This window comes from Phaseolus vulgaris, chromosome 1, assembly GCF_051622355.1.
Source record: "Phaseolus vulgaris cultivar YP4 chromosome 1, ASM5162235v1, whole genome shotgun sequence".
NCBI lineage: Eukaryota > Viridiplantae > Streptophyta > Magnoliopsida > Fabales > Fabaceae > Phaseolus > Phaseolus vulgaris.
The window spans coordinates 32,166,998-32,180,690 of NC_143498.1; the positions used below are offsets into that span (position 1 = coordinate 32,166,998).

Here is a 13,693-nt window from a genome sequence, read left to right on the forward strand (position 1 = left end):
AAGTTTAGAGAAAAAGGAAACATAAACTAATTTCATACAAATTAAAAGTACTATAAAAAATTAAATAAAAATATTTCCTTGATTATTATTATTAATAATATATATATATATATGAAGTAATTAGTTTCTCATAATAAAATATATTTTAATGGTTTTGAGGAATAATGAATATTTTGTAAACTCAGTCATCTCTATTCCATAAAAAAAAATTCATTAATTTAGAAAACTATTTATAATTCTAAATTGAATGATAATTGATTACAAAAATAATCTGAAGTAATTGGAACCTAATGCATAATATAAGTGCATTTATTTTCTTGGGAATGTTGTCGAAAATAGTTGGTGGAAGCGAAAAGATCGGTGAAATTTGAAAAATCGTTAGAGCAATGGTTGTTTGATGGGTGAAGAGAGAGAGAGGGGAGAGAGATGCGAGAAGGTGTGAGAAAATGAGATTGTAAGAAAGAAAGGAAGGAACTTCAGAGGGGAAATTGAATTCCCTTCTTGTTGTTCCCCTACCACGGCCAATTGATATCGCGGTGAGGGACAATAATCATAAACATAAAGCAAAAATCTTTATTCCATACAACACAACCAATGCAACTGGATTTTTGCTGACAAAGGTGATCATTGCAACAACAACGTACGTACACAACATCATCATGTTCACCCATAATTCCTACCACCAGAACAACAATAACATGGCCTCTCGCTCCTCTTCTATCGCCACCTCAATTCAACCTTCCACTGTCAAAGCAAGGCTCTATCAAGTTTGGAAAGGAAACAATGTACACCTTTTTTTCCTTCTAAATTTATCACCCTTTATACTCCTATTATCAAATATCTTGCTTCTTCTTCATAATAAAACAAGGTGAAAATTGGTTTTATTCGATGGCATAATTAATGTGTCACATATGATGCCTTAAGGGGAAAAATTACATTTTATGTGATTCAGATGAGTATTTGTCATTTTGATAACATATAAAGATATCTAGTGCCATTCATTTTCAGAATTTATAGTTTTTATGGATGAGTGAAGCTTTCTTTTGAAGCTGTTTTTTTATGTTCTTAATTGGAATTAGGAAAAAAGAATATTTTTTCAAAGAATTTTGGATTACTGCAAGATGTATATTTCAATGTTTGATATGATTAGTAGATGCAAACATTGGTCCAAAATTTGTTTCTTGGAATTGGTTCAACATTTAAATGTTCAAGTGTTGTTGGCAGTAGTACATAGAAGTATACCATGAGATATTTCTTTGGTTTTGCGGTTTTTTTCCAATTGAAACACCCAATACTCAATTTTTATTATTTTCTTTATAAAAAAGTAGAAAATGTGCCTAACAATCTCTCTATTATGACCACAACACCCTAATGGTAATCTTGGTTTATCTTTATTTCTCTGATAAGAATAAAACCTTTTTGTTTGATACACTCATATCTTACTTTATTACTCTTCCATATAAAAAAAACAATAAAACTTCAAACGAATGTAAACATGTGAAACTTAACTTTAATAAAGAATTGATATTTAAAAAAAAAAATATAAACAAGTAATCTCTTATGGGTAATTAATTACTCAAATTGTTTATTTAGGAAGTAGTGTCTAATTTTGAATTAACATTTTTGTTGTTAGAAATTTCTATGTGGTGGAAGATTAGTTTTCGGTCAGGATGCATCATCTCTTTTTCTAACATCATTCCTGATTGGAGGTCCTGCAATAACATTTTGCATAAGAATGCTATTATCACTAAAGAAAGAAGACCCTCACTTTAGCAACCCTGTACTAATCGGCGGAGTAGTTCTCACAGTTTTGGTTGGTAAAGTTGAAAGGTTTCCTTATCAAAGTTGAGTACTTAACATGAGAATGATATTTTTAACACGAGATTTCACTGGTTGCAACAGGTTTTTGTTTTTCTCTTCATGACATCTGGTAGAGATCCAGGAATTATCCCAAGGAATGCACAACCACCTGAATTAGATGACCCATTAGATTTAAACACACCCTCCATGGAATGGGTAAACAATAGGGCCCCTAATTTGAAGTTGCCCAGAGTCAAAGATATGATAGTTAATGGTCACACAGTAAAGGTCAAATTTTGTGACACTTGTTTGTTGTATCGTCCACCACGTGCTTCTCATTGTTCTATCTGCAATAATTGTGTTCAAAAGTTTGATCATCATTGCCCTTGGGTTGGTCAGTGTATTGGATTAGTAAGTTCTCCAACTTATCTACATCATTAATGTTTCTTTCTTATCTTCCTTTTATCTTCTTCTTGTTATGTTATATATTATTTGCTCCAATTTAATTAAAATACATAAACACTTTAAAGAACTTTTCTAGTTATTCAATCATAATTTCCCATGAATGATAATAATTCTCTTGCATAACTTTTCAATATATTAGTATGCACTATTACAAATCACAAATGAACTTAGAACTCATATTAAGATTAAGATTGGTTTATATGAAATAATGAATGGCATTATAATCTTATGTTGTGCATAATTTTTTCTTTTCTAATTGAGTTTAAGCATGACACACTTTTACTGTTTTAGTTCATAGGGATAATGAACTTTATAGTCTATTATTATTATTATTATTATTATTTTTATTTTTTTTTCATTAGAACCTAACTTGTTCCTTCTGTTCATGTTTTTCAGCGTAACTACCCATTCTTCATTATGTTCATATCGTCATCAACCTTGTTGTGTATATATGTATTTGCATTTTCTTGGGTTAACCTTCTCCGACAAAAGGGAAAATTGTGGGTCAACATGTCACATGATGTCCTATCAGTTACTCTCATTGTTTATTGCTTCATAGCTGTTTGGTTCGTGGGAGGGCTAACAGTTTTTCATCTTTATTTGATTTCCACCAACCAGGTATTTATTTGTTTTTCCAATGTCTTATTTTATTTGCTTACCTTAGCTATAGTTGCAACATTTATATAATGATTTCGTCTTATGTATTTGTGATTATCTTAGAATTGGTTATTAGTTATATAGTTTTATTTATATATAATATTAATTATTTTTACTTAGATATATAAGAATATTGGACTATTTTAGTATATCATTTTGTTGATTAATATGATGTGACACTACTAAATTTTATGATTTGTGGAGGTTTAGAATGTAAGTTTGGGCAGCCAACAACCATCACAAATGTGTTTTTTTTTATAAACTAAAATAGTTATCACTTTCTCATATGTTAAAAATTGGTTCTAGAGAATTTGAAGTAGTTGCTAAAGTTTTTCCACAAACTTTTCAATTTGATCATAAGTTATCCAATCCAGGAAACATCTCTAGTACTTATACATTTTATCTACTCTCTTCATCATATAAAAATTCAAAGAGAATTACTGTGTTAGTAAAAATAACAAAATGTATACAAGATTGTATAAATTCAATCAAATAAAATTATTATCATTGGATTACTAGTATTGTTAATATTTCCAAGCACCCAACTCCATGGAAATATTTCTAAATTTTATAAACAACATCATTTTAGATGAAATTGTGGTATAATTATTAGATTGAGTCATTTCTTCTAACTTCTCCTTCCATAGAAAAATATAACAAGTTTTGGCCAATCAAAATGTAAACCCTCGTTCATTATTGTAGGTTACTTCTCTCTTTCATTCCATTTTCTTCTTATCTCTCCTTACTTCTCTTTTAGATATACGTTTGTTTTCCTTTCTATCTTTGTCTTTCTCTCATCTATACATCACAAGTCATAAATATAAATTTTTGAAGCAAAATTAGTCAAGCAAATTGGGTCTTTATAACACCTATTATCCCTTTCCTCCTCACTAATATACCATCAACCAAATTTTTTAGTTGCAATGCGTAATTCACCTCAACTCATAAAGTGTTCAAATTATACTTAACACATACATTACCATATTGATGTAATCATCTGTGGGACTTGAACCCAAAAACTGTTACATAACTCTTACCTAAACAAAAATACAAATGGAATAAAAAGTTAAGATGGAAAAGGTGAGGAAGAAGACACCATCTTGAGTGTTTTAAGGATAAATGAAATATTGATTCACCATTTGAAAAACTCTCCAATAACATTTCTTTGTCTTCTAGCTCACACTCAATAATTAGTACATCCTTCTTCAAGTAGTATTCTTCTACTATTCTAATTCTTTGTCACAACCTTTGGAGTTGAAGGATTAATTATTTCTTGTAATATGATGGCATAAATCTTTCTCTCATGCAACCTTTAGAGCCAAACCACGTGACTATTTATAGTCTTTTTCCTTTAACATCATCATTCAAAATTTGGTTCCAACATATTAAAACATAATCTTAAACTCTAAAGTAGCAATTTTAACCATATTAAGTTCACTAATTTCATATGCAAACAAAAATAAAAATTGTTTCACTTTTCTTTCCCACATAATACACAATTCAATATTAGAATCACCATTAATCTTGAATTTGTTTACATTTTATTTAATAAATTTGTCTCGCAACATTCTTTCTCTTATTGTTTTTATTCTTGAGAACTCTCTTTCTTTATAATCTTCATATTCTCTTTCACTATCATAGAAAGAAGGAGTTCTTGACATTATAAATGTTCTTCTTTCTCTTCTACCTTTCTTCTTGCTATTCTTGCTTCTCTTTTAATCTTTCTCTTCTTACTTCTCTTTCTAGTCTTTCATCTTTTTCTCGAACAGTTTTTTTCCCACATATATATTATATTTTTCATATAATTTATTTTTATTTCTTTTTTCATATACCCGTTTGACACATAACTCGACCTCTTGATTTTATTGGAGAATAAAATTTAGAAGACATCGTTACGAAACAAATAAACAAAAAAAGAAAACATAAAAACTTTATTTTTGGTTAGAGTAAAAATCTTCACCACTCTTTGAAGTTTTGCACTTAAAATACTTATAGTATGTTTGGGTAGGAAATTTTCAAAGACTAATTTATTATATATAATTTAAATTTTTTATGACAAAATACGTTGTTTAAGTACAAAATTTCAAAAGAAATTGAAATTATATATGTGAGTAATTAGATTACTTAAAAATATAGAAATTCAAATTTCATGGGACAAGTCGTTGACTTGATGAAGACTGAAACATTAACTAGGATTACTTTTTTCAATGTTTGGAGAATTTTTTCAACTAAAATTGACTGAAAATTTGACAACTTTTCAGCCAAAATATTGTAAAAATAATTCTCACTACAAGAAAATCATTCAATAGAAACCAATTTTAGATACCAAAAATAATTAGTTGATGTATTGACAAAATTAGATATTATTTTATAGACTAAAAAAATTATTGGTATCTAAATTAGTTTCTATTATTGATAAGTAATTTCTAAATTGGTATCTAATTAGATACCAAGGTTTTAGATACCAACTTTAGAATCTAAATGATTGGTTGTTAAAACTTAGGTAGCTAATTTTATACCAATTTAGAAACTATTTATCAATAATAAAAACTAATTTAGATACTAATAGTTTTTTTTTTAGTTTTTAAAATAATATCTAATTTAGTCACTATAGAAACTAATAATTTTTTGTGTCTAAAATTGGTTTATATTTAATGATTTTTAGTAGTGTTCAATAATCATTGTTAGTCAATGTTAATCTAAAAGAAGCTTTGCCAATATCAATAAAAAAATTCTTGATGAACTTTAATTAAAAAAATAACATCAAACAAGATTGACTAAAAGAGAAAATTAATATTGATATTTCTAATTGATTAATAACTTTTTAATATTTAATTTTTATTTTTTTTTGCATTTTTGGTAATTGAAATGTTAGATCCAAATGAGAAAATTAAAATTCCATAAATTTGAATTGCCTTATCCAAATAGAACATTTAAAAAATAAAACTATGTATTTGGATTTCTTAGAAATTGTGACATTCCTTATCCAAACAAAAGGTTAGGCTTTTACTATAAAGATGTTAAAGATTGAAGTTAACTCTATTTCTCTCAAAAGATCTAAAAATTTGATAAACTTTTCTAAAGTGACAAATAAAGAAAAGATACTTTCAAATGAAAACAAAAAACAAAATAAAAAGTAATTATAGAGATTTTTAAAATAGACAAAACTTAAAAAAAAAAAGAACTTACAAACTTAAAAAAATATATATAAAAGGAAGAAAAGTTAAACCAAAAGATTAAAAGATGTTGACGAAAGTCTCCAACCAAAAAGAAAAAGAAAAACCTAGAAAAGACTCACATTTAAGGTATAACTAAGCAATTAGAATTACCACAATATTTATATTTAAATTACCCAATAAAATTTATCAAAACAAGCACATTATCAAAATAAAAAAATCACATCAATTGGACGATTTAATTTGGCTGATTCCCAAGAAAACAACTAGAATTTGAGTCCAAGATTTATCGGTCAGGTTTTTTTTTAATGCTTTTCTTTCCAACACTTTGAACTACTCAATCTTCATTTTTTCTTTGCCATTTTGGTTGTAATTGGTATTGATTTTTTTTTATACCTTCTACAAATTTGAAAACCCATTCTTAGACTAAAATCTACATTTGATTTTCAATGGAAGAATTAATAACACTTGAATGTTTATGTTTGCAAGTCTCAAATCAATTCAACAACAATTTATTCAAGAAACTTTCTCAAAAACCTTCTCAAGAAGCAACTTCTCTAAAATTGAGAGATTGACTACAGACAAAATTATTCAAGCACTTTATTATAAAGAAAACTAAAGAACAAAGATAAATACTAAAATAAAAAAGGTAGACTCAAACTAGATTATCAAGTAAATAGTCTTACATATGTACCAAGTATATGTCTCAACCAAGAAGAAAATAATTGATGGATTATAATGTAAAACAATACTATAAACATGTGTAAGAAACCATGAAAGTGCCTCAATATAAAAGGTTAACCAAAGAAAATAAAAAATAACATCACTTAAAATTGGGTTTGGAAAATAAAGGAAAACTCATTTGGAAAGAGCACTTAATTGGAGTGATGTAGCATCTTCATATGATGAGTTAAAGCCAAAACTCTTGTTATAACTTGATGCAGTCTCTTTTGGATTTTGGAAGGATTTATCTAATCATGAAAAAAAAATCATCCAAGAGTTCACCAAGAACCATGACATAACTCTCTCCCAAACAACAATAGACATGAAAAAAGAAAAGACAATACTAGAATGAAAAACAATGGACAAAGAGGGGGATAGGATGGAGAAGAAGAAACCACCTTGAGTGCTTCAAGTATAAGTGCAATGTTTATTGACTACTTGAATAACCTATACAAAGAGTATCAAATTCTCAAGACACTCAAAATAATAATTCTAATTTCATTCAATTTTAATGTGTTTTGTATAAAGAAAGAACCATTTATTTAGGATGGATAAAATGTTTATGAAGCTTCCTATTAATAGGTGAGAAAAGCACAACAAACTCATCCAAAAGGAAAGAACTCAACTCATAATCATTTATGATAATAGTGATGGAGTTTGCAATTCTCTCATTAATAAAGTGGGTGGGTTTATGAACTAGATTAACCACCTAGGTAGTTAAGTTAATTCATGCCTCTTTCCACTTTATTTTTATTCTACAACAAAACTTATAGAACATTCTATACTTATCAACATGTTTAAATGATTTTAAAAAAATATTATTCTTCCTAATTTCTTCTTCAAATGATTTAAAAAAAAATATTTTGCTTCCTAATTTCTTCTTCTAGCTTTTCCAGTCTTCATCTTGTCATCTATTTTCTTAAGCTTTCTTTTTTATTCTTTTTTTCTTCCATATTCCTTAAAAGGTCTCTTTAAGGTGTCTCTCATCCTTCTAAATCCTCATAATATCCTTGAATGTATCTTATGACAAATAAATTCACATGAATAATAAAATTATTTATTTATTAATACCCAAAATAACACATGAGATGTTTACCTTCTTATGTTGTTCTATAGACAACAAGTTTAAACTCCTCCATACGTGGAATTGTTTGTTTGTCCTTATTTCAATAATTGTATTACATGAACCCTATAAAATTATAAAATGAACAATTTATTAATTAATATACAAAATACGAATATAATTGTAAAATATGTTTAAACTGCCTTATTGTGGACTTAGATGAAATAGACTAATAAAGATAATTGATATTTTTAATTATTAAGAACTTTAACAATTAATTATTAATTAATTTTCTTTATAACAAAATCTTAAAATTATTATCCTATAGTTTTTCTTTCCTTTCTATATGTTGAGGTGTAATATTTTTTTAAATTACTAAAAAAATGTTAGTACATCATATTTTTTTAAAAAAAAACAAGGCAACATAAATTGAGTTATGCATGTTCTTTTTATAATGATAAAACAATTTTTCTTTTATGATTTTTAAACTTTTAGCCAACTTTTAAAGTTAACGGAAATGTTCTTTGAATCAACAATAGGAGATGTTAAAAGAAATATGTTACTTCTTTATAAACCCACTATTCTCTATCAAATACCACAATTATATGCTCATCACGAGGCATCAATATATACTTGATTTTATCAATTAAATCCTCTTATTATATTGTATTTCTCATATATAAAGAGATGATTTAATTAGACTGAATAAAAATAAATTTTAAAAAATGGTTAGATAAAATATAATAAAATTATAAAGAAAAATAATAATTTTCATTTGTTATGACTTGTGCACAAATGATATTACCTATAACATGTAGAATACATACTTTACTAGATTCACATCTAACATGTGGACACTAAGTAAGTATCTTGATTGTTGTATATGTTGTGATTGTTTCGTAAAAAAAATGATATCCTTGAGGTGCACTATTTTTAAGCATTTGACTTTAGAAGACATGGCTACATATGCAGACAAGTAATGGATAATCTATCATGTTACATTATTAGTAAGTAAATAAAATATTATAGTGAATAAAATCTTATTGCATGTGAAATAAAATATATTTCTCTTAATTATTCAAACATATTATATTTTTTTAAAAGTTGATTTTCGGCATGACTTGTGTATAAAATTCATCTTTACTTCATCCTTAACAAAAGTTTTACTTCATCCTTAATCAAAAGTTTTTTGTTTTATTTAAAAGTAATTTGCTTAAGTTTTGTTAATGGTATGAATCACTTTCAAATGTAATATCTTTTCTAAGTTCTCTCATATAATATAAATCCCTTGGCATATGGACAATGATACTTCAACCTTTATCAACCTCATCAATCAACAAAATACAAAATTTGTGCTTACTTAACTTCAATATACTGATCATATTTTTCATGTTCACTTATATGAATGCACTGAGAAAAGTTCACAAAGTAAATTTCTAAATATCCTTTCCAAATCCTCTAGGACATGTAATTTTTTTTATTGATAAAAGAGTAACTATATGTGTATATATAAAAATACTAGGTGGTCTAATTCATATACAAACTAAATAATATAAATATGATAATATAACAATTACACACCAAAACCAAAGTTATAAACATCCTACTCCTCACCACTTAAAAAAGTGCATGAATTTAACCAAAAGGTGTTTCAAAAGTATCCTTCTACTTTTGCATATAAAGACACTTCAATCATCCACCATTTAAAATAAAATGTAGCAATTTAATCAAGAGGTATATTACAGGTGGTACCCTACTTTTGTACATAAATGTACTTAAATTCCACTAATACTACTAAAAAAATGTGATAATAGTAGATTGGATTTTTCCTTTATTTCTGATGGAAACGTATATTTTCTGATCCTTTATTGATTTCATTCTCTATTTTTTTTCCCATGTTTGAGGCTCATTTGTTTCAGATGTCAACATTCTCATTCGTTTCTCTAAGACATGTAGTATTTGCTCACTTGCACATTAAGAAAACAAATCAAGAAAATTGTAATACTCAAACTCAATTATATCCTCTAACTTCTCATAATTTGATGAATATGATTGTCTCAATTTTTCATGAACATTACTTGCAATACATGATGTGTTTGATTTATATTACGAAGTGAACTTTAACCCTAACTCAATCCCATAAGGTTTGCATCCACTTATATACAATGAAATATTCTCATCTCTAGTTGATGTGGGATCTCCAATACACCCCCTCACGCCAAGAGTGACAGCTCGTGCGTGGGACAACACATTATGGGTGGTCCAATAATGACCCGATAGCGGGTGACACGATAGACCCAACAAACACTACGTGAGAATATTTCATTGTATATAAGTGGGTGCAAACCTCACCCCATGAGCCGGTTTTATGGGGTTGAGTTAGGCTTAAAGTTCATTTTGTAATAATTTAAGAAAAATTCCATTATTTTTAATTTTCAAACATTCACGGGTCCCATATTTTTAACCTTGTACTCATTGATGTTACACTTACTATATATTTTCATGATTAACATTGAACCCTTAACTATATACTCAATTTCATTTGCCACAATTTTTGCATTGTCTAGAATTACAATCTAATTTTGAAATCATATTAGTCATTAAAGTAAATTACAATTTTCATATGAAATTATATTTTATACTTACTCTAAAAAGAAATCAATTTGAAAATTCTTAACTAACTATCTTATTCTAACTTTGTACTTGAATATCTTCAATTGTGGTTTTTCTCTTTGTGGATGTTTTGAATTCACTACCACAAAAATAATAATGTGCTATTTTTAAATACATGAATTTTTTTTACTTAACATATGAATAGACTTCTTGACAATTTAGTAGTAAATATTGATATGCTTATGATTTTTATAATAGGGTAGGAGTGAAAGTTGAAGTTGTCATTGATCTACTTAGTTGAGGATAACCAATTTGAGAAATTTATTTTATTATAATTGGAATGATCATCAACATAACTCTTGAATAATTAACAAAACATTACCAACATTATGGTCAAGCTATCAAGTAAATGATGACATAAAAACTAATGGAATTGGTAGTAAATATTATATGAAGATGTGATATTATATGATGCCATGACCTTTAAGTCTAAATACATTATAGTTCTCATCATTAATTAAATTAAATATTCTACTTGATTAACCGTTTAGCCTCTTTACATTCTTGAATATATTGAGAAATCTCTTTTCTTCATTCTTTTATCATTGTAAAGCATAGAGAAATATATATATTTTTATTTCATCTTAACCAAATATCTTCTTTAGACTCATGTGCTTTAATGTTCTTAGTACGTTAAAGATAACTTTTATACTTTTTCATATTTAAGAAATGTATATATCATATTATCAAAAATATTTTTCTAAATGTTCTTAATATCAAAATCATGACATAAAAGATTACTTTTCCAATAAAAAGAATAAAGAATAAGTTGTTTTTCCATTGTTTTAGTCTTTCTCCTCACAATTCCGCTTTCCTTTACTACTTTACTCATTTGATTCAAGGTTGCTTTTAAATATTACACTCATGTCATCAATATGTCAAGAAGTTGCTTCAAAAAATTTAACCTAGATAAAAACTTTGGTGGATCTCTTTCTTCATTTGTGTCATGGAAGTGTTTTTTATCAATATAAATTTATGATTACTTTAAAAAAAATCAATAACTCATGAAACACTATTTATTAAGCATCATTTATTATTCCATATCTTATAATAGATAAGGAAAATATAAAAAATTATAAGTTGAATAGGTATAGCCAATATAAGTATTTTTTTAGATAAATTACAGAGTCTAAAAAATATTTCTTTCAAAATAAAATCATAAGTTTCAACACCTTCAATCCATAAATCCATAGTTCATTCAACTTGATAAAAGATTGTAGGTACACATTATATTATTCTCTAACTTTTTTAACCTAGGATAATCACAGACATAATAAAAGAAGATTACTTCATGCATTTACAAAGAACTCAATTATAGGATAATAGGAGCTTGCCCTATTATTATTATGATAATAGGATATGTTTATCAGATGTTGACTAGATTAAAATATGTATAAACTAAACTTTATTTCTATACATTACACCGTTTTCGTTGAACTATGTTTGTTGTTATATCTTAAATATTGATAGGGATATTTTAAGTTTCCAATAAATAAAATTAAGTCCTTAATGATGCTAAGATATGAAAATGAAGTTGAAATTTAATGTTATATGAGAAATTCTTGTCATTTTCTTCTACAAAGTTTAGGGCTCATCTTTATTGTGTAGTGCATATATGTCTTGATCTTTATTATCTAACATGATTTATCATCACTTTGCATTATATACTAATATTTTGATCGTGTCTTTTGTTACAGACAACCTATGAGAATTTTCGGTATCGATACGATAAAAAGGAAAATCCATTTACAAGAGGAATATTGGAAAACTTCAAAGAACTTTCTTGTAGTAAAATCCCAAGCACATTGATAAATTTTAGAGAATGGGTTGTGGTTGAGGATGAAATTCCAGATGAATCCTATACTTCAGATCTAGAAAGAGGTTTTATAAGCTCAAAACATAAATTTGACATGGAAATGGGAACAATGTATGGGAAGGATGGTATGCGAGTTCCTTCCATTTTGAAGGAATTGGATTATAGTGGCATTGATGATAATTTAAAGAAAAAGGCGGGAGAAAAAGAAGGTGAATATGATATTTTTGTTCCTGCTGATCAAACTAAATCCAAAACTGGAGGAGGCAATGTACATGAAGAAAAACAATAATTCGTATTGGTTCTTTGAAGGTACCATTTGATGTTTGCTTTAGTCCTTTTGTAACTCTTCACGGGGGCATACTATATTAATCATGCATAACACGCTTTTCTTTTTGAAATACAAGAGAGAAACACACAGGAGATTTGCAGAACTTGTTTGTCACAGAAGCCTTGAGGACTTGCATGATTCATATAGTAATAGCTACACTGTCTCAACTGTCTTTGATGCAGATCCATTTGGCATATTCTGAGAGGGAGTATTCATAGGCAGAGTGAATTCTGAGGTTAGAATGTTGATTTACTGATGCATGAAGAGACATGCAAAAGGGTACAAATGGTTTGATTTATAATGAAAGTTGTAAAGTGATCAATGAAACAAATGACATGTCTCAATGGAAACTTAGATATTTTCACTACTCAAAGAGAGAGAAAAAATGGGTGACAAGTTACAAAAAATGACATGTTCACATATGAATGCAAGACCTATAAATGAATATGAAAGAGCTGAATTAATCAAAAATCAACAATACCTGTTCTTTGTTCGCCTTCTTAAATTTAGTGAGGATTGTAAATTTTGTTTGCAATTCCAACTGCTTTGTTATAATCTAGAACACGAGTAATATTATATCATCTTACTTAATCATAAAAAATACAATTAGAAGAATTTAGAATTATTCAAGAGAAATAGTTTTAAATAATTTTTTTCCTATTTTCCTTCTATATTAGTTGAAATGTATTAGAAATTACAAAAAATATGTGCATGTTTGTTTTGTAATTTTTAATATATTTTAATTAATAACAAAGAATGTGTTCTTTCCGCTGTGCTTTAGTAAAAAAAATATTTTTGAATTTCAAATTTGTTACTAACATATACTAAAAGAAACAATAAGGTTTTAACATCACAATAAGAGGAACGTTGCATCTATAACTTTTTTCTTATTAATTTCCTTTTATGATTGAGAATACCAGAAACTGCGTAATAATTGCATTTGAATTTGGATTCCATTTCTTTTTACTTGATAGAGAACTTATTAGCATAAG

The 13,693-nt window shown here is 27.1% G+C and overlaps 1 protein-coding gene across 1 annotated transcript; it reads left to right on the forward strand.

The window, feature by feature from the left end:
• Positions 1-328: 328 nt before the first annotated feature.
• On the forward strand, positions 329-13,198 carry LOC137816130 (putative protein S-acyltransferase 1). The gene is made up of 6 exons (XM_068619220.2): positions 329-785; positions 1,634-1,813; positions 1,903-2,211; positions 2,662-2,883; positions 12,255-12,682; positions 12,778-13,198. The coding sequence occupies exons 1-5, from the start codon at positions 660-662 to the stop codon at positions 12,660-12,662; spliced, it is 1,245 nt and encodes a 414-aa protein (XP_068475321.1). The 5' UTR covers positions 329-659; the 3' UTR covers positions 12,663-12,682; positions 12,778-13,198.
• The last annotated feature ends 495 nt before the right edge of the window (positions 13,199-13,693 follow it).

Coding starts and splice junctions, on each gene's coding strand:
- LOC137816130 (XM_068619220.2), top strand. CDS start 660: ATGTTCACCCATAATTCCTACCACCAGAACAACAATAACATGGCCTCT. Junction 1,814..1,902: donor GAGTAGTTCTCACAGTTTTG/GTTGGTAAAGTT, acceptor TGGTTGCAACAG/GTTTTTGTTTTTCTCTTCAT. Junction 2,212..2,661: donor TTGGTCAGTGTATTGGATTA/GTAAGTTCTCCA, acceptor CATGTTTTTCAG/CGTAACTACCCATTCTTCAT.